Source organism: Anastrepha ludens, chromosome 6 (genome assembly GCF_028408465.1).
Source record: "Anastrepha ludens isolate Willacy chromosome 6, idAnaLude1.1, whole genome shotgun sequence".
NCBI classification, from domain to species: Eukaryota; Metazoa; Arthropoda; class Insecta; order Diptera; family Tephritidae; genus Anastrepha; species Anastrepha ludens.
Window position 1 is genome coordinate 104010489 of NC_071502.1, and position 20619 is coordinate 104031107.

Below are 20619 nucleotides of genomic sequence, written 5' to 3' on the forward strand. Positions count from 1 at the left end.
CCAGATCATTGGATACAATGTTTGATCTTGACCGGACCATATATTTAGTTTTCTCTGCATTAATTATCAGTCCAGCTAGATGTATTCTTTCCTCCAGCTTTTTGAACGCTGCCTGCAGCTCGTTTCTAGTTTTCGCCACTATTAGTATATCATCTGCATAGGCACACATTTGAAATGGCTTGTTGTAGATGCTTCCATTCGGGTTTATTTCGTTTAGTATTGCATGTAGCAGCAGGTTAAATATCAGCATTGAGAGGGCATCTCCTTGTTTAACTCCTGAGACAATAGAGAACGCTTCCGTACATTCTCATTGCACTATAACTTTTGCTGTCGTATTTGTAAGGGTCATAATAAAAAGTTCAATTAGCTTTGTTGGTTTGCCTATAGACTGCAACAAGTATTTTATTTTACTTACATTTTCCACGCTTAAATAAATTAAATCCAGATTTGAGTATTTTTATTTTTTATATTTTTTTTGCGCTTTTTTTTTGTAACTTTCTTTTATTTATTTTATTTAATGTAAATTATGCATAAAATGTAATTTGGAAATATTTTGAAACTTTTTTTGTAATTATTAAATTTTTTCTTTACCTTTTTTTCTCTCCAGTTTTCTTTCTTTCTTTCGCTTCATTGTTGCTTCTTTGTTTTTTCGGCTTTTTTCAGCTTTAAGTAACACTTTCAATATACTTGCATTTTGTATTTGTTTTTAATTTCAATTAACAGGCGAGCTTAAATTTTACGTTAAGACGAGCCGAGATGGATTATAGTAGAGTGGAGTGGAAAGGAGTGGAGTGAAGTGAAATGGTGTGGAGAAGGTTGTGATTGTTATTAAGATAGTCATTTTTGTTTTTCATTTTCTTCAAAAAGTGTAGTAAAAAAAATGTTCTTTAGCAGTATTTAGTTGTCTAGTCTATGTAGATTGTATGAGTTAGAGATAGTGGAAGTAGGCCATAACCAAAACCATAGTCAAGTCATGTGTTGGTTGGTCATCATTGGTCGATTGATGATATAAACCCTAAAATAAAAAAATCGCTTGGTTTTTGATCTTGGTGTTATTGTTGCTTTTGTTGTCAGATGGTGCAACAGCGCTTGCATCACACACTCTTTCTCTCTCTCTCTCTGCTGCATTGCACAAGCGCTGCAAAAAAAAAGAGTTAAATAACAATTATTACGAATTGTTATCCGCGTAGAGTTGCTTAAGAGGGTTGGTTCTATGGGTTGGGAGAAGGTTCCATGTGTTGCCAATTAATGTGTGGCCAATAAGACAAAATGCCAACAATGTCACTGCATTCCCTGCATGATGGCCGTAGTACGTGCCCAGAAGCGCATAGCGGGTCAATCGAACAATATGCTAGTGCTAGTGCTGGATGTGGAAGTTTATGCATCCTTCCAAAATAAACCATCATATTTGTATGTATGTTTGTAGATAGATCAATACAGTGAAATTGTACGAAACACCAAAAAGATTGTAGTTAAAAGTTACTGGAAATGAAAAAAACAAAAATAAATAAATATTAATAACTTGTATGTACATATAGTATGTTGATATGCACGCATGCATGTATGTGACTTTAAGTTGTACTTACAAACGAGTTGAGGAGTTATTCCATATGCTGTACTTTTTTGTACACGCAAATGAGTGTGGTTAACATAACCAGACCTACTCGCTTCCAGAGAGTCCTTACAAACTAGGCTATATATATAGATGTATTTATATATGTATGTATATATATGAATCCTTATAAGTATAAGATTTACGCTGTGAAAGAAAGAGAGCAAAAAAGAGAGAGCAGAACAAAATATAAACAAATGTCATTTAAGTTTTTATTGTACTGAAATGATTTGCAGCATTAAAGTTTTAAAGGAAAATGCTAATTTCAAAAATAAATGCTGCCTTTCTCAGCTGAGGTATTTCGTAGCTGTTTTTTTTTTTTTTTTTTTTTTGTTTTACTTACAACTGAATTACGTAGCTTACCCAATAGTTGAATACGGTGATATCAGTGATATGTTGTATAACTAATTCTAATAGATAATAGAAGAAAAGTATAGGAACAATCTACCCGATAAAACAAAAAAAAAGTATCTTGAAACGCTGGAGAACAATCTGACTGTGGGAAAAAAATCTAAAAACAGTTAGTTAAACCTTCAAGTAGTTGCGCCTAGTTGCCTTACCTGTATCGATGCGAGGAAATTAAAAGAATTCATACAGAAGAATATACATAAATATACTATCAGGCAGGTTTTACGTTTCGACTTTGAAAAACTTGCTCAAGTCTCTGTTAGTTCGTTTACGATCGATATTTTTACTTTTTTTTTGTTGGTTTCGATTTCGAAGAACTTGCTCAGTCTATGTTAGTCTGTCTACGATCGATATTTTTTTTTTTGATTTCGATTTCGAAAAACTTGCTCAAGTATCTGTTACTCCGTTTACGATCGATATTTTTTCTTTTTTTTTGTTGGTTTCGATTTCGAAAAACGTGCTCAAGCCTCTATTAGTCTGTTTACCAAAGATATATATATATGTATATATATTTTTTTGTTGCCTTCGATTTCAAAAGACTTGCTCAAGTCTCTGTTAGTTCGTTTATGATCGATATTTATGTTTTGGTGCTTTCGATTTCGAAAAACTCCTCAAATCTCTGTTAGTCAGTTTACGATCGATATTTTATTTTTATTTATTTTTTGGTTTCGATTTCTAAAAACTTGCTCAGAAATCGTTAGTCCATTTGCGATCGATGTTTTCTTTTAGTCTTCGATCTTTGGAGTTGAAAAAACAACCCCACAATTAGGAAAATCCATAGCATTTCGCTTTTCAAATCGAACCGAATTGAAATGGAAAAAAAAATTGTACAAGTCGATCCCGAAAAATCACAACTGTGTACCTTACAGGCATTTATCGAGTCATTGTCAATGCAAAAGTATAGCATTTTAGATGGCAGGTCTAAAAGAGATTAGGCCAGCTGGAGAGTTAAAATGTGTTTTTATTAAAATCCCAACAGACAGGACACAACACATGACCAGTGTCAGCACAAGAATGGCACTGATCTACGTCAGTCGATTTTTCCTTACCGGAACGACCGAAGTTTATCGCAACGGATCGGCAATGGTCTAAGTTGGTTGTTCTATAGGGCTGTCACTCAAGCAGCAATCCGCCAATGTTTATGGAGTTGCAACTGCAATAACAAAAACACCTGATCTTCTTCGATATCATATCAAACTATAATCAACCAGCTTTTGCGCGCTTTAACTTTCTCTCGCTTTAATTTTCTCTAGAAATGTTCTCTCTAAGACAAACGATATACAAGGTGACGCACCCTATCGGAAGATCTATAATTTTGGCAAATGGCGTAGTACGTGAATCATATTTGACACTTGTGAACTAGACAGCTGCAGTATATAAACAGACAAGCAATGGAGTGCGGAGAGATAAAATACAGATTTCCACCACTCAAAATCTTTTTTTTTATTTAGTAAAAAGTAGTTATTCAAAACAAAAATTGGATGATTAATTTTGTGCCACCTTATGCATAACTACATATTTCAAGAATAAGTTATTCTCTCTTGGACAAAAAAGAAACCAGAGAAATAGAAATAACTATAGACATAACTGCTGACCAGTCGTGTGTAAAGAAATCTCAACTGCTCCTGGGCGGCAAATTATCAAATTGCAAGTCTTCAAGACATTATTTTATAGTAAAAACTCTCTCTAATTAAATGGTTTTTATAATCAATAAATCAGCAGTATTCAGTGTAATGAATTTCAGTATCTAATGCAGTTCTTAAACCACTTTGTTTTACTTCTACCTTCTCCTTGAGCTTTAGAGCTTCAAATACTCTGTAATCCTGCTGTGTATTGGAAACGAGTGGTTGTTGTTGTCGCGCCCAATATACATTTGCTATTTAATACTTCTATATTGGCAGTAACCAAGGCGAATTGAGCACCTCTATCATTTCTCGATCATTCTTGGACAGTAACCTACTATAACTGCGCAATGTGTTTGGCTTCAGCAATCAAAAGAAAATAGTTTAGATACAAATGTACGTTTCGCGCATGCGCAGGTTTTGTATGTATGTGAATATATGTGACAAATACATTTGTACTCGGTTGTCCTTTTTTAATTTTTTTTTTGTTAGCTGTACGGTAATGTTTGCTGACTGCACTTTTTGATACTGCCAATATAGAAGTATTACATTCTGTAAGCGCCAAAAAAGTGTACACCACATACAGGTAAGTTTTGACTTTTTTTTAGAACAATTTCGGGTATGCACTTTTATAGATCATTGAGTGCAAAAATTTCGATACATACAATACAAAAAAATGTTGAGTAGGCGTTGAATGGAGAAAATGCACAAAACCGCGACCGAAAAAAAATTCTCAAAAATCAGTGTGATTTTCTATATACTTGAAATTTGCACTTTATTGTGCCAAAATTGAGTGATGCATAAAATTGTATATCCAAAATTTTACTAAAAACTCTGAGTAAAAAGTTTGAAATTTCGATGAAAATTTGACAAATTTTAGACAAAGTTCGAAAGTTTGCTTTATTCGTTTTTGTTGTAGTATTAACTATATTTTTATAAAAAAAAATTATTGAAATGAAAAGTAAATAAATACATAGTCAAAACTGAGTAAAAAGTTGTTTCGATGGAGATTTGCCGAAATTTACAAAAATTTATACAAAGCTCGAAACTTTGCTTTATATTATATCGTTTTTATTGCAGTATGAACTCTATTTAAAAAAACAAAAATTGAAGTTAAAAAATAAATAAATAAATAGTCGAAACTTGTCAATATGCGATGTACCATTTCTTTTGATGTTGACTGTATATGCCATTATAACGGCTTTAATTAGACCGTAGTAAGTCCGTGGGAAGTTTCGTCTGTATTATTTTTTTTTATAATTTTCCAACAAATGGAGGGCACTGAAAATGTAAGCCGCCTTCGAACTAGCAAAGGATTTGAAGGCTTAGCATTGGCTGACCAGTGTTGACTTAACATTGAATGACCGGAACGTTGGTTCTACCAGATGTCGGAGGTACCAGCGATATCCATTTAAATGATGCACAGTTTTTTTTGCGATATTAATTATATTCGACGATCTTCTATAGTTCTGAAGTGTATACGATGTTTTTTTTTCACAAATATTGTCAAGCATTAACGCTGAGCTGTGATATCATAAACTAATAACTCAAAAATTAACAAAGGCGCCACCACTGAAACATTCAACTGCATTTATTTAAATTTTGTGCTTAATCGTGGAATTTTTTTAATTTTGTTTTTCTTTTCTTTTATTTTTTTTATTATTTTTATTTTTATTTTTTATATATATTTTAATTTCTATTGAAGTAGTTTTTAAGCCTAATTCTGACTTTTGAAGTAAAATACAAAAATACTGAAGTAAAAAAAGAACAAAAATTCCAATCATTAGCGACACAAACTTTGCGATGTTGTTTTTTATTATTTATTATATCTCAGCAGCAGACTTGAGATACATAAGTCTTTACAAAATTACCCACCGATAACCTCAAAATTAAAAAGTTATAATTTTACGTGAGCGTTATGATAAATTTATTTCATATTTTAAACCTTTCGAATCCAAAATTTTTTTTAAGATCGTATCACGCATTTTATTTATTTTTTTTCGAAAAAAAATTTTTACGCTAAAGAAGCTATTATTTTAGAGATATGAGGCTTTTTCCAGGTTATGAATAATATCGCGCTAGAAAAGATATTTCGGGTCGCAGTTCCACTCTTCGTGGATTCGACAATTTTTGTCCACTTCTTTCAATTGTATACTAACTTTGACGGTTTTGCTTTTGACTAACGAAAATTTTAATTTTATGAAATTGTGATTTTTTATCTACTTGAAACGAAACGTTGGTCATGATTTTCGTAAGTCAATGTATTTTTGGAAAAAATATTTTAGAAGGCCGGCGGTAAAAGTTGCTTCTAATAAAGGTCGCAATCCGACAGCCAATGACAAAACTCCTGCGTGAACGAACGGATTTATACCCGGAGAGGGCAAATAATTTGGCAACATTCCCCAAAAATATATGGGGATTGTGTATATTTTATGATCTTACAACAACAACATTGAATTTCTCCAATAAAAAAGCTTGCCACAACTTGCTTTTGCTTCTTAAGAGGATCTAAGGATGAAAAATACCAGCCAATTGGAATGTATGACCCACCTAATTAAAGCTACACTTCCCAGTAAATTCATTAAGATAAAGGTCCTAAACAACACGTTTGAGAAGTTGCCTGTGCTCTTCTAATACATACATACACATATCGTTGACGGCAAGAGAGCTATGATTTTCTTCTGCTTGAAATAATTATTATTATTTTTTTAAATTTCATATTTACTTGGCATTTCACCAGCATCTCTTGCGATCACAGATATGTACAATCAGTAAAATAAATCAATTGAAATTAATAATAAAATAAGATTTTGGTTTTGTTTTTTGTTTTTTTTTTACTTATTTTCTTTTTTGTACTTTCCTGTTATTTTTTTTTTTATTCTTTTTATTTGTATTATTTTGTAAAAATGCCATTGTATAATTTTTTGTTGAAAAAATATATCTCTTTTTTGTGTTTTTTAATTTTTTTTTTTTTTCGTTTCTATTTTTTATTTTTCTTTTTTAATTTTCTTTTTTTTTAATCTTTTTTTTTTTTTGTTATTTATTTTTCTATACTTCGCTGAGAAATATTTTTTGTAAAAATGTTACGTGTAAAATTGTAACAAAAGTAATATATAAATCAAAGTAAATCGATAAAATACATACATAAATAGGTACAGTTAAAGGAAAAATAGGAGCATAGAGGTAAATTGATAAATTGATATCCACCAGTCAGAGTACTTTTTTGTTTGTCGCTAAAAGCCAATAATAAATAGTATTGCAGTGTTAAAAACTTACAATTAATAGTTGTTGTAGTGTTATCGGTCATCATCAACAGATCGTCGTTGTCATCAGCTTCATCAGCGTTCACGTGGCTATTGACATCAGTGGTTGTGTTGCATGAACTATTAAAACTATAATTGTTGTTGTCGTTGCTATTGGGAATGGTGGCTGTGACTGTGGGAGCGGCGGCGGCAGCGGCAGCAGCATTGTAACAACTATTTCTATTTTGGTTGTCGCAATTTGTATAATTTGTATAATGATTTTGAAGTATCAGATTCTGATTGGTGTTGGCATTAATAGTTGTCGATTTGGATGTTGAAAATGTCAACGGTTTCTCGCCGCCAATTATACCACCACCACCACCACCACCAACACTACTACCCAATACACTCATATTTTGCAACCGTCGATTATTGTTCCTTTGGTAGATGGACGATGCCGTGGGTAGTAAGCCTTGTTTGAATGCCATTGCAGCTGTGCTGGTGTGACCTGGGATTGAAGTTGCGCGCTGACTAAATATACTATTTGAATTAGCAGCTGCTGCGGCATTATTATTTTTACGAAATTTTTGTGAATGTGAAACTATGGATGAGTGTGCATGATGTGTAGAGTGTGCGGAGTGTGCAGTGTGAAGTGAATGCGACAAATAATGCGGTTGTGGTTGCGGCGGCGGCGGCGGCGGTGTTGGATTCGGTGCTATGCTGAGCGTCGGTCACGAGCAGGCCACTTCCGCAGTAGCTGCGGCAGGTGCAGCCGGTGTGCTGCTGCTGCTGCTACTATTGCTGTTACTATTACTACTCTGATTCTGGTTGCTGACACTGTTGCTATTGGTGCCATTACTGTTACGAGGCGAATTCGAGTCAGAACCATCATTATTGGTACTCTTTGCCTCCGGTGTAAAATTAGGCGCTGAGGTAGGCTGCGTGGTCGGCGTTGTAACACCGCCATCACTCGTATTTGAGTTCTCCTCTGTTTGCTGCAGGACACAAGAAAATAATTATTATGGGTAGACGTAAATTATTTAATATTTCAGCGTTATTTTTTAATGCCAATAATTTATATTGCGTCGAGTTTTCAAATAAATATTATATTTTTCTAAATTCTGTTTTCTTTTACCGAAAAATTAATGACGAATGAAATGGAATTGTCGGAAAAGCGGAAACCACATTTGAAAATGAGAAGAACAATTTTAGTTCTTTCCGCAAGTTTAGACAAAAAGAAAGTTCATACTCCAGATTTTACCTCTCTGAAGCACCAAATTTAAAGGAAGTTCGTGTACATGACCGCAACCTATGAATGAAATCGATGAAGTTTACGCCAGAAGACTCTTCATTTACCTCCGTTATTACCGCTACCTCCTCAATTATTAAATAGGCTAATACTTCTTTCTAAATTTTCCAAATATTGCGTTCTATACTTAAAAAATTTGAGCAATATTGCAATGGAATATCAAGCGAGTAAAACGGCTACAATATTGATAGCTCGAACACACCCTATCAATTTAGCTGTTTTCCCCAAAAATATTAATAAGTTGTTACGTTATCACAATAAGAAGCGGTTGGCAAGCCTTATTTACTCTCTACAGCAGTTTGAGTATTCGCTTTGTTGTTGTAGCAACATAAAAAATTTTCTCCCAACTGGCATTTCACGGTCCAAAAATTCGCTTTGTCTTTTGCACTCACCGACTCACTCAAGCGCGCTTTTTTAGTCGCAACATCTTTCTGTGTTGACAATTCGGTCGACAAACGCTTACGATTGGCTAAAATTGAGTTATTGAAATTATTATGTTGTTCCATGGATTTGCGTTCGCGTTTTAAGAAATCCGTATCCAAATACTGCGAAAGCGATTTACGCTTTACGTGCCGCGCCTCGATGTTCATGCCATCTTTCAGCATTTTTATATTTACCTAAAATCAAAGAATTTTATAAATAAATATTTTTAAATATCTTCCAACAATTGTCTGCACTCACCCCATGCTGTATAACATGTTCGGTGAAATTTTGAATACTCTCTGTAAGATCCACATTCAAATTCTCTGTGCGTTCGAATTCCAAACCGATGAACCACATCGAACAGAATGGCGCTGTACAAACTGGCGGATTGCCGCTCGGCTGTGTTTTATCCTCCTCATTTCCGCTGTTATTTTGTGTGACGGCAGCGCCTTTTTTATAATCAAAACATGTAGGATTTACATGTGCTAATGAAATGTGTTGATTACGCTCTAGATTACCAACCAATAGACGAATCTTTGATTCGACTAAGCCACACCACTCCAACTGATCGTCACCGGTTTGCGATGTAACCAAAAGCACGATAAAGTGACGATATCTGTCCAGAGTAGTAGCAGAGAAAAAATATGAAATATATAAGTGAACATTCTTTAACTTTTATATAATTTCTCGTACTTGTAAAAGAAGCTCGGTGCTTCGAAGAGTCGATCCCATGAAGCGCGACCAATCATAATCTCGTCTGTGGTAATCATTCCTCGATTAAATTCATTAAGTATAACCTTCTTTGTTGATTCCGACACATTGAAAGTTGAATTCTGCTGCGGATATGCCGGTGTTATAATGGGCATTAAATGGTAACGATCCGAAGCGTTAACACGTGGATCCCAAACCTATGAAAAAAATTAAATTAACAATTGTTTAAGAATATGCGCGCAAACAGCATTTACTTACCGGAAATCTTAAATTAACATTGTCGGGATGTTTGAGCAGTACGGGATTTGGCCACTTCCAACGTGAAAATACCAAGAAAAATTTATGCACGAGCGTAGAGGCCGTTGCATTAGGATAGAGCTGGCACGTGCGCGCCACTAGCATAGCCCACGTCACACCACCAAAGTAGCCCAAAGAATTGGAATAAATTCCGTGTTCTGCAATTAAAACAAAACAAAAAACATGTAGTATTTCACGAATTTTTAAACTTTCTTACTCACTTTTGGCCCACAACTTAATTGAACGCAGCGCTAAACGAAAATTCTCTATATTTGGCACTAGCGCCAATATCTCATCAGTCACACGACAGCCATTCAAACTGCGTACTGAACGTGGATCTAAATTCTTAAGTAAATTATCGTCACGTAAATCAAAATCATCTGGTATCTCTTTCAGTGATAGGCGCGCAAATAGCAAATCAATTTCAATGCCATCAAAATTCATTTTTATGACTGGTACAAAAGCTTCTTCAACTGAACGGCATTCTGTCACTTCGGATTGTTTTTTTAGTAATTCAAAAAACGACGTAAAATAGTCTGTGCGTTCAATGTTGCGTGGTGCGACACAGAGTGCATCAATATCAGCGCCCTTATGATGTACACCCAAACGATATGAACCGAAAGTGTAAATTTTCCCTCCGAGTTTCTCGGCAGCTGCCTCGGGCATATTCTTTGCCATTGATACATCTTTAACCCATTGTTTGACAAGCGTATTAAGCTTAGCCAAAATCTCCATACGATGATTAAGCTCATCTTGACTCTCGAACACTTTAAATGGTTCTAAAGCTTTGCGTAATTCATCAGTTTTCTGCAAATCCTCGGTTCGAGGTTCAGCCAAACTAATGGCGGATGTCATGCCCAACTGTTTGGCGGGCTGTTGTTGCTGCTGCTGTGGTGAGCCATTTCTACCATTGCCATTACTAGAATTGTGACTACCATATATGGGCGAACCCATTGATGTTGTCGCAACACCGTTCTGTGAACGCGAATCGGAGTTCCACATTGTGGAATAGTATAAGCTGGAAGAAAAAGTAGAAGTGTGTTTAGTGTTCTGTTTAAATAAAGCAAGTTTTTACTTATAAAATATATATAATTTTTCGTTAGAGGCAGACATTTTTATTTAGCAATTTTTAAATAAATGTATTAGGCACAAAAATACAATGTTGCCATTTTTATCAAACCAAGATTTAACTCTAAATAATTTTTAACATCAGTTTTTACACTACTTTAAGTTTTATATCATAAAAGGGTTCATTTGATGTAAAATATATTTCATGGAAAAAGTGATTAAGGTTTATTAAAGGATTTCTTCAATTACCTGGTATTAACGAGGGCTCAATTAATACTTAACACCTTTTTTTGGTCTGCGCCACCTGTGATCCTAGCCTTTAATTTATAAGTAAATTAACGACTATGGCCTACTATTTAGGTAGTGCACTGATATATAAATAACTTGGATTTTTCGATCAAGATATTAAGTAAAGTTGAAAAATCCGTAACTGGTAGAATTCTGTAAAAATTAGAGTAATAATTAGTTTACAATATATTAAACATTTTTTATTAAGAATATAACTGCTACAGAGCTATCCAAAAATGTTGCTAGCAAGTCGCGAGAGATAAAAATCATCGACGAAGTGAACTGTAGTTTTCGAAAGCCGGAAGCAGTTCACACGCTACAATCGCCAATTGCATCGGCCGCATCATAACACCAAACCAGAGAAAGCTTGGGAATTCTTCTCGAGAATAATGAAATAACGGCTCTTTTAGAAAAATGGCGAAAGATAATAATGAAAAGGGCACATTTCGTATTCACTAAAACAATTTTACCCAAATTGTGTTACCTTATAATCGTTCATCGTCCAATAGGCTAAGAATATTACGAGTTGTGCTGATGCATTGTACGCAGATCTGCGACGGTGCACTGACAGCTAGCGGTAAAACGTCACAACACAAAATCAAGTATTGGAAACATAAACGCAATACAAAGCATATAAACGAAAAGTTTCGAGATAATTGCCACGAGCACAAATAAACTATTATAAAAAATGGCAATCTCTTTATGTTGAAACTGACACATAAAAACACACTACTAACGCTAAGAGCGCTTATTCATTTGTAATAGCAGAAGTGTTGAGCAGAGCAAAAAAAAAAACACAAAAAAGATGTTTCGGTCAAGTTTTGCGACGACTCACTCTAGTGTATACCTGGAATACCATAGCAAAATATTACCTGTTCATTTATCGGAGGTGCGAGCGTGTATGTGAACGCCTATGTATCCCTTTTCCGTGTTCGGCTATCTACTTTTTTTCTATTTTCTCTGCTGCCGCGTCCTAACCAAGCATTTTCTTTATATTGTTTTTTCGTTTTCTATGCTAAAGTTTTGCCAAGTGCTTTTTGTTCATTTGTACACACATAGATATAATTATGCGTCGTATTTATTAAATATGTATAAATATTTCCATTATAACACTACAGCTATTGTGCTACCGTAATCATCGTCGTCGTCGGTAGCGATGGCGATTCTTCCCTTTGTCGACTGCTATTCTTTCCACCAATTTTCGGTTGTTCACTCTCTCTTGATTATTTTCCATCCAATGCACGCACACATGTAACCATAACTTCTGCTTTCCACACAAAACTTTCCGTTACCTATAAATACTTTCCGTAATTCGTATTCACAAACGATCACTTTCATAAGACACTTTTGCTTTAAATTATTAACATATATTAGTTTTATTTATATTTGTCATCGATTTTTAAGCAAGTTTTTACAACAGAAATTTTCAATCCCAGCAGCACAAACAATGCTCACTCACGCAGAAAAATCGAAAAACACACAACGAATTTTCCGTCGTCAAATTGTCGTTAAGTTAGTGCAGGGTTGCTTCATGATTTCACTGATCTTGACTCAAAGCTAATTAGTCGTTTAAAAATGCTTTTTTTTTAATTAGCTATAGCTCTTTGGATCTTACATCAAAAATAGTACTAGTACATTTAAGCCGTCTTCGATTAGCGTTAGCGAAGGGCGAATAGGTGAAACAACTGGAATAAATAAACATACGTTAATTGCACTAGAAAAAGGTTGTCAAAAAAGGCATTTGTTTGGAAGTATTTCATGATTATTAATAGTGAGGCTTGCCTAATATAAGGAAAGAGAGTTGACAGCATTGAATTTAATGAGTTACACCAGTTATATGAAGCATAAGGCCTCTTCTTTTCGCCAAGCGTTAGCAAGTAACGAATAGATGAAGTAACTCTTATAAATAAACATATCTTGGCAGCGCTGGAATAGAGCTGCCTTAGATTTAAATTTGTTTTTTAAATAATGAGTTAGACCAGTTTCATGAGGTATATCCATACACGCCAGTAGCGAATCTTGCTCGATAACTTTGTTGTTGCATTCACAAGTAAATTTTTCATCAAGTGAGCAGAGCAGAGAACTGGTGAAGGCCTATAATCATACTCGCTAGTGGCGAATCATGCCAGATAACTTTGTTGTTGCATTCACAAGTAAATTTTTCATCCAGTGAGCAGAGCAGAGAACTGGTGAAGGCCTATAATCATACTCGCTAGTGCCGAATCATGCCAGATAACTTGGTTGTTGCATTCGCAAGCAAATTTTTCATCAAGCGATCGGGGAAGTGATGAATCAGATATGACTTAAGGGAATCACGTTGAAAACAACAACACTTAATATCCTACTTTAGTTAGTACTCGCTATGCTCTACTCTTCGGAGTAGAGAACACATTATGCCCAGTTTTTTTTTAATTTTTCAATTTTCTTATATATATACTTAATTGGCGTTTTTAGTGGAACTTGGAAGTTTTTAGTGGTTTTTTGTTCATTTATTTTTTTTGAATATATTTATCTCTGAGAGAAATTAAATGCCAATTCGCCGGAATTTCGTTGCTGGATAATATTTACTCTAAATTTAGCCGAACAAACCTGTCATTGAATTTGGCCGAATGGTTGTATTGAATTTAACGCCGTCATTTGGGAACTGGTGACGGCGTGTTAATCTTGCTTGATAAGGAAAAATACTTCAATAGCAAAACAAAAGTGGAAAAGTTAATATTATTCGAAAATATAAATAAAATAAATTTGTTGGATCTCCAGTGGAATGCTTAATGAATTTTGTCTTTGCAAGGAACGATTGATAAGAAAGCAAATAAAACTAAGTTCAGTGAGTACAAGAATAAAAAAAATCGGCTGAACTCAACTCCACTATAGTTTTGGTTAGCCCACCTTTTATATTTTGATTCATCCGAACAGCTATGCGGCGTTGTAAACAAACATACTTCAGTGGTGCAGTAGGCGAAAATCCGTTTCACCTGCATTTCCTAAACAATAACCTGAAACATGCGTCCGAATCGTCTGCAACTCGCTGCCCATACAACTGAAATCGCCGCCTTCTTTGCGTGATTTTGTTTATTTCCAATTGCGTCGATTTCCAAAATATATTCCGATGATCCCTTGGATGCGCGCTAGGTGGGCGGCGCGCAGCAAACGAACCACCAGTGAAGATAAAGCTGATGCTGCAGAAGCCGCTTGTAGCAGAACAGGACGAGACAGAATACGTGCCACAAGTACCAATTCGACTCCTACTGCGAATACGGCTACGATTGCTTGCGAGCCACATATTAAACATGGTGTTTCACCCGCACGTCACACTGCACCGCCACAACGTCGAAGTCGCAGCGCGATGCCGACATCACCTTCACGTAGCGGCATCCCCCAGACTGGAACGCGCGTTGCACATACGACGATAATGCAGTCTCTATCACAGTCGCAGCAGCTGCAACACTCTAGTCCACTGATGACGCCGCAGCCACGCAGAGTGCCCAAAATGTGAGTACCTTTGCAACAAAATAAAATAAAATTCAGTTTTCTTCGCTTCTAAATTCGTTGTCAAAATTCTTAGTTGTATTTGAAATCATTTAACAACCCGAAGAGCTGTAGCATCTAAAAATGCAGAAACTACGAAATTTATTTTCAAAGTATGCTTATCCGCCTAAAGGTGTCTAGCAGCATTATCCGCAATTCTATAACATCTGATAACTTTCCTGATAAATGAAAATTTATATTCCTTCCCAAATTTACATTTCGCAGAAGGGGCTCACGTCGTTCATCGGGTCTCTCGGGCACAGATTCTGCTACGGCTGGCTCCACCGATAACATCGATCGAAATACTCCCAAACAAATCATCAGAGTGCGCGTCGTTTGTCCAAGTGCACGTATACTTATTTTCGAAACAGATGTAAGTAAACGAATCACAGAGCTTAAAAACGAGGTAATGTTGGAGTTATCGGACGATCCCGCCGCCATGCCACTATTTGCGCCGGATGTCCGGCAGCTCGGACCACGTTATCGCATCATGCGCGCGGAATATCAGGGTACCGAACTAAATGAAACTATGACGCTTGCGCAGTTGAAAATTGAGGACAACTCCATGCTGTTGTTGGTGCCACGGCGACAAAATCTACAACAAATGACTGCCGTAACGCGCGAGATTCAGCCACCGCGTGAAATGGAAATCAACGCCGCTACGCGTAATATTCTGCCGCATACCATCGATATGCCCATGGTGGACATCAATGAGATATTTCAGCAATCGAATGTGAGTACAAAATATATTTGCTTAACTTTGAATTACTTATTGTTGCTATATTTCTGTTACAGCTGCAATTTGATGTTCGCAAAGTACTCATATCCTTGGCGCAAGCGTCTGCGGCGATCATAGGCGCTGGTCCTTATGCGACACGACTGATTTCGATGCTGAAACAAAAGCTGATCAACAAACGAAACTATCAGAATGATACACTGCAGTGCCTTGTAGATATGGGTTTTAAAAAGGAGAAAGCGGAGTATGCGCTTAAGATCAATCAGTAAGTGATAACTCAGTAATAAGATAACTCGATTCGTTTTATATGCGTTTATATTATATTCTTATATTGCTTCACTTTTTAGAGGTGTTTACTCAGCGGCACTCGAATGGCTCATACAACACCAAAGTGAGGAGGGTTCGATGGAGGAGACAGCCATGAGCTTACAGAAGAGTTTATCAGTGCTCTCACCTTCGGGCATAATCACTAATGACGTAAAAACACACTGTTATTGAATAATTTTTACACTATTATTAAAATAACTATATACATTTTTTCATAATAGAGCATTGTTGAAAACACCGAAGCATTACTAGAGATAGTGCGCATTTATAGTCATCGCGATATACCACCAACGCCGGAAACTATTAGTTCATTAGTGGAAATGGGTTTCGAGGAGACCGAAGTACTGCAAGCTTTGAAGAAGACTTGCAACAATAAAGCAGCGGCATGTGAATGGTTGTGTGGAAATCGTACTGGTAGTTTGATCGAATTGCGTGAAGGTCTATCACAAGATTCGCCAATACTCAAAGCCATACTTGATATGCCGCAAGTCCAGATGAACTTAAGTAATCCAAAAATACTAATAGGTAAGTTTAAAATAGAGTTTTGTTTAGTATAGTGAAGGAAGTTACAGATGCGTCAAAACACCCGCAGAACTCTTTTCTTACACGCTGAGGGGTGTGTACTACGAGTTAAGGAGCAAAAGATCATGTGCAGCAAGCAATTTCTCCTTGGAACAACTACGGAATATCGACAATCTGACGAGAATCATCTCTGGATTGCCGAAGCGACACGAATTTATATCACGCCAAGGCAATATTTACCAAAAACTTATGAAGAATGTTTTATGCTTTATAACAGCAAGAAAAAAATTCTGCTTCTCTTGCATTAACTAAAGCGTCTATTCGACTGCTGCTAGTCTGGAGGGAAGTTGGAAGATTTTGCAAAATGTGTGTAATCATTTAGTTGAATTTTCACTTTTGTTATGGTCTAAATACTAGCAACACAATGGATCCTAGGGGTCTAAGTGAGATCTTTTTACAAATCAACCAGCACTACTCAGTAGTGCCCGCGTTCGAAACTCAGGGCATGAAACACCAAACGATTGAAAGAGTTTTTTGCTGTAGAAGGTTAAAATCCTTCTTATCCAGAATTGAACCCGACATAATAAACATATGTTCAGCATGTAAACGCAACCCACACGATACTAATCATCTTTTCACTTAGCCCATCAAACCCACTCATCTAACACCCTTATTCCTCTGGACCCAGCCTGTCGAAACAGCAAATTTGCTGGGCCTCCCGTGAGATGAGCTAGACGAAGACGGCCAGTAATTACATTGCACTGACAGGCACGCTTAGGACGCTGCTACAACAACAACAACAAGTTGTTTCTAAAAGTGCTCCCCTTCAGCAGGCAATGGCAAACTTTCGAGTGTATGTCTGCCATGTCCTCCTATTTATGGTGTGCGTCTTGGAAGAATCTACAGTTTTAAGGCGACTCCGAATGGTAGATGGGTTTTTATTAGGAACTTTCAGTCAAGCGGAAATAAAAGCGCCAGAATCTAAAACACACTCGTCAAAAACAGTCATAGAATGTTTCAAACTTCTAAATGACTTATCTAAATACTACAAAGTACACCTTATTTGGGTGCCAGGCCGCAGGAATATAGGAGGGAACTGCAAGGCAGATGAACTTGCTCGAACCGGTACAACGCTCGATTTCTAACCGGATAAGACGCTGATACCTATGCCAATAGCCACTTGTAAATTACTTAACAAGGTAAATAGAAGTTAGCAAAACCTCACAACATGCGAACTAAGACATGGCCGAAATGGAACAGCATCGATCAAAAAGGTTGTTAAGATTTAACAGAAAAGAAAAATGATACGGGTATTAACTGGCCATTGGTGGTCTAGGCAGCCACGCTTGAAGGTTAGGACTCCCGTACTTCGCATTCTGTAAAAGCTGTCTTAATACAGAAGAAGAGGAAACAGTCAGACACCTTTTATGTGAGTGTGAAAGCTTAGGTATGAGGAAGTTGCGCACTCTTGATACGGAATTTTTAACTGATGTAGCGGACATAGCGAATCTAAAACTAACGGAGCTTTGCTCGTTTATTAAAGCTACCTTACCCTATAGGGCAAGGATAAGCTCCAGTGGTATCGCAATGGATCTACGAAAGGTCTAAGTGTTGCGTCGTTGCGACAGCCACCCTACTTACCTACCTAGGTAGGAACTTTTCCAGGACAGACACACACTCGGCGGCTTGGCAGTCGCCTGCCGAGGGACGACCGCTATTAGAAAAACCCTTTTTTCTATCATTTTACAAATGGATTTTGGAGCCTATGCACTTCCAAAGGGTAGTCACGCCGCCATAAGTTATACAATACAGTTACAGTGAATGTATTGCAGGTCATAAATTACTAAAAACTATTATAAAAAAAATAAATAAATAATTGGCGCGTACACTTCTGTTAGGTGTTTGGCCGAGCTCCTCCTCCTATTTGTGGTGTGCGTCTTGATGTTGTTCCACAAATGGAGGGACCTACAGTTTCAAGCCGACTCCGAACGGCAGATATTTTTATGAGGAGCTTTTTCATGGCAGAAATACACTCGGAGGTTTGCCATTGCCTGCCGAGGGGCGACCGCTATTAGAAAAATGTTTTTCTTTTTCTTTTAATTTTGCTTTCACCGAGATTCGAACCAACGACCTCTCTGTGAATTCCGAATGGTAACCACGCACCAACCCATTCGGCTACGGCGGCCGCCGTTATTATAGATTATTTCTTAAAATACTAGGAATGTTTTTTGTCTATTGAAAATGGAGAAAAAGGAAAATATTTATTGTCACGGGGTACGGTACACTAGATAGGGCAAGATTACTGGGGCGGCAGCCTTGGGTCGGGAAAAACCCGAGTCATTCCGGTAACGTAGAACCGGCTGCCATGGGATTGTCACCGTATTCTCCGGTTACTAGAAATGGTGGCAATATTTTGTAATAAAATCAATTTATTTATGTATATGTAAAAAAAAAAATATTGCTCGTGACAAGACTCGGCTTGTTTGAGTTCAAAATATTTATAATTATTTATAAATAGTACCAACTCATAGTATTTCTCAATTTCCTTCTAACACATTTCCATTCTTCCTTTTAGCCTTTTTGTCCATACTCGAAAATGAGAATTCCATACGCGTTTGGGGTGGCGACAATGACACCACATCCGTGATCACACATATCCTGCAGAAATATCACGAAGAGAAACATGTGCTGGGCATCAATCAATTCTATAGTAATCGTCAATAGTATTATAGTTACAAGAAACGACTGTGAGCAACCTTTAGGCAAATAAACAGCAGCAGCATAAGCATAAAAAGCGCATGCGCACAACATACACATCTTACCTTACCACACACATACATACGTACGTAATACATGCATACATCCACAAAATAAAAAAAGTGAAAAATGTGAATAATGAAAAAGGCGAATAATTAAAATTTACTATAAACTGGCAAACAGGTAAATTCCTGCTAATAGCTTAGTAAAATGTCTATTATATAACTAAATTATCTATAGTAAAAATAGCAAACCAAAGAGATAAGAAATCTGTTGTTGCAATAGATGAATAGCTACGAATATCAAACAATTTTGTATTAGCTTAAAAAATATGTACGCAACGCACAGCTCGCGCCAAAAAGCCTCTTATACACGTACATGCATACTTGCGAGAAATAAAAAGCAAAGCAAAAACGAAAATGTATAAAAAATTGTTTAAAAAGAAAAAAGTGCGATTTTAGCGCATACGTACACTAATGCATACGTACATGTACACACATATTTATATGTGCAAAAAAGATGTACGAAATAGCCAGTCATTTTAAAATTTTGCTAGCCGCCAAATTTAATTAGTACCTTAGGCCGTATCACAGACTTAATAATAATAATGATGACTAGGATTATCTAGCATAATGATGTGGCATTTTAAGTGAATAGATATAATAAAATTATTTTTGGAATGCGATTCATATCTACACACCTGTAAAACTTAAGTAAAAGTAAAAATACGAAAAACAAAAAAATATAAAGACGATCGTGATTGATCCGCTAGCGCTTAAACAGGCAAGGTATGCGTTTTTTTTGTAGTAACACAAGCACGACGCATATCTTTTAGTTAGCTTACGAAAAGCAAAAAATATAAAAAAAAATATCTAAATGAATTTTAATCACTCGTATGTCATGTTGTCAGTATTTTCTGAAATTGTGCAACATTTGTATAACTCGATGGAACGTCCATAAGCCGTTATGCTAAACATAAAATAAATATACAATATTTTTTTTAGAAAGTACTACATGAACGAAAACACATACACGCCTATTAGCAATCATAAAATACATTCAATTAATGCACTAAAACCATTGTAAAATCACTGATGCATTGAAATAAAAAATATAAAAAAATAAAAAATCAGCACGTTCGAAAATAAAAATTGCTTTCGCACACCAGTTCACACATATTGTCGAAAAAATACTCATGGGACATACACAATATTCGCTTTGCGTACATTCGAATGGGAAAATATCAAAAAATTAAAAAAAAAGTCAATAAAAAATAACATTATTGAAAGCCAATACCTTACTGTGGCATATTGAAATTCTCTATAGAAAAATATCTTGCGCCAGCAAGGCCTTTTAAGCGCCTAAAAATATACATTCCATGTTACCGAAATTATATACGGCCAAGGACTAGCACTCAGCAGCATTCCGCGTACATGTATGAGGAATGTTTTTACTGCTACAACAACAACAACAACACCATGCGTACGTTGCTGCTCTTGCCAATTTCTGCTTCAAATTTTCGTTTTTATTGGCGATATGTATTTTGCTATGGTGAATTTCAGTAGCTAAATATTTTTTCTGCACGTTTTGCTTGAGTAGACGATTTTATTGGATTTGAATATTAGTCAAGGATAATAGATTAAAAAGTTTGGACAATAACTATGGTGAAAAGCAAAATTATGAGGGGAACTTTAGCTGCGACGTCACGGGAGTATTCGCCAGCCGAAATCTGCACGATCGTTTCACATGTATTCACATACTCGTCAAAT

The 20619-nt window shown here is 36.0% G+C and overlaps 3 protein-coding genes across 6 annotated transcripts; 1 reads left to right on the forward strand and 2 right to left on the reverse strand.

Annotated features, from left to right (window-relative positions):
* Positions 1–626: 626 nt before the first annotated feature.
* LOC128868953 (probable WRKY transcription factor protein 1) lies at positions 627–7374 on the reverse strand. The gene is made up of 3 exons (XM_054111610.1): positions 6919–7374; positions 1587–1759; positions 627–1482 (listed from the first exon to the last, which is right to left on the reverse strand). Exons 1-2 carry the CDS (start codon positions 7370–7372, stop codon positions 1755–1757), a joined length of 459 nt encoding a protein of 152 aa, XP_053967585.1. The 5' UTR covers positions 7373–7374; the 3' UTR covers positions 627–1482; positions 1587–1754.
* Positions 7375–7615: 241 nt separating this feature from the next.
* LOC128868952 (poly(A) polymerase type 3-like) lies at positions 7616–12474 on the reverse strand. Of its 2 annotated transcripts, none has more exons than XM_054111608.1 (8): positions 11853–12474; positions 10942–11133; positions 9846–10642; positions 9586–9782; positions 9310–9524; positions 8875–9232; positions 8586–8810; positions 7616–7879 (listed from the first exon to the last, which is right to left on the reverse strand). In XM_054111608.1, exons 3-8 carry the CDS (start codon positions 10624–10626, stop codon positions 7616–7618), a joined length of 2040 nt encoding a protein of 679 aa, XP_053967583.1. In that variant the 5' UTR covers positions 10627–10642; positions 10942–11133; positions 11853–12474. The 2 variants fall into 2 exon arrangements, with proteins under 2 accessions (XP_053967583.1, XP_053967584.1); XM_054111609.1 differs by lacking the exon at positions 11853–12474 and adding an exon at positions 11465–11723.
* Positions 12475–13267: 793 nt separating this feature from the next.
* Positions 13268–20109, forward strand: LOC128866910 (ubiquitin-associated domain-containing protein 1). Of its 3 annotated transcripts, none has more exons than XM_054107960.1 (7): positions 13268–13807; positions 13865–14472; positions 14734–15241; positions 15304–15509; positions 15592–15721; positions 15793–16096; positions 18669–20109. In XM_054107960.1, exons 2-7 carry the CDS (start codon positions 14090–14092, stop codon positions 18815–18817), a joined length of 1680 nt encoding a protein of 559 aa, XP_053963935.1. In that variant the 5' UTR covers positions 13268–13807; positions 13865–14089; the 3' UTR covers positions 18818–20109. The 3 variants fall into 3 exon arrangements, with proteins under 3 accessions (XP_053963935.1, XP_053963936.1, XP_053963937.1); XM_054107961.1 differs by having other exon boundaries at positions 13897–14472; XM_054107962.1 differs by lacking the exons at positions 13268–13807; positions 13865–14472 and adding an exon at positions 14519–14621 and having other exon boundaries at positions 18669–20105.
* Positions 20110–20619: the final 510 nt, after the last annotated feature.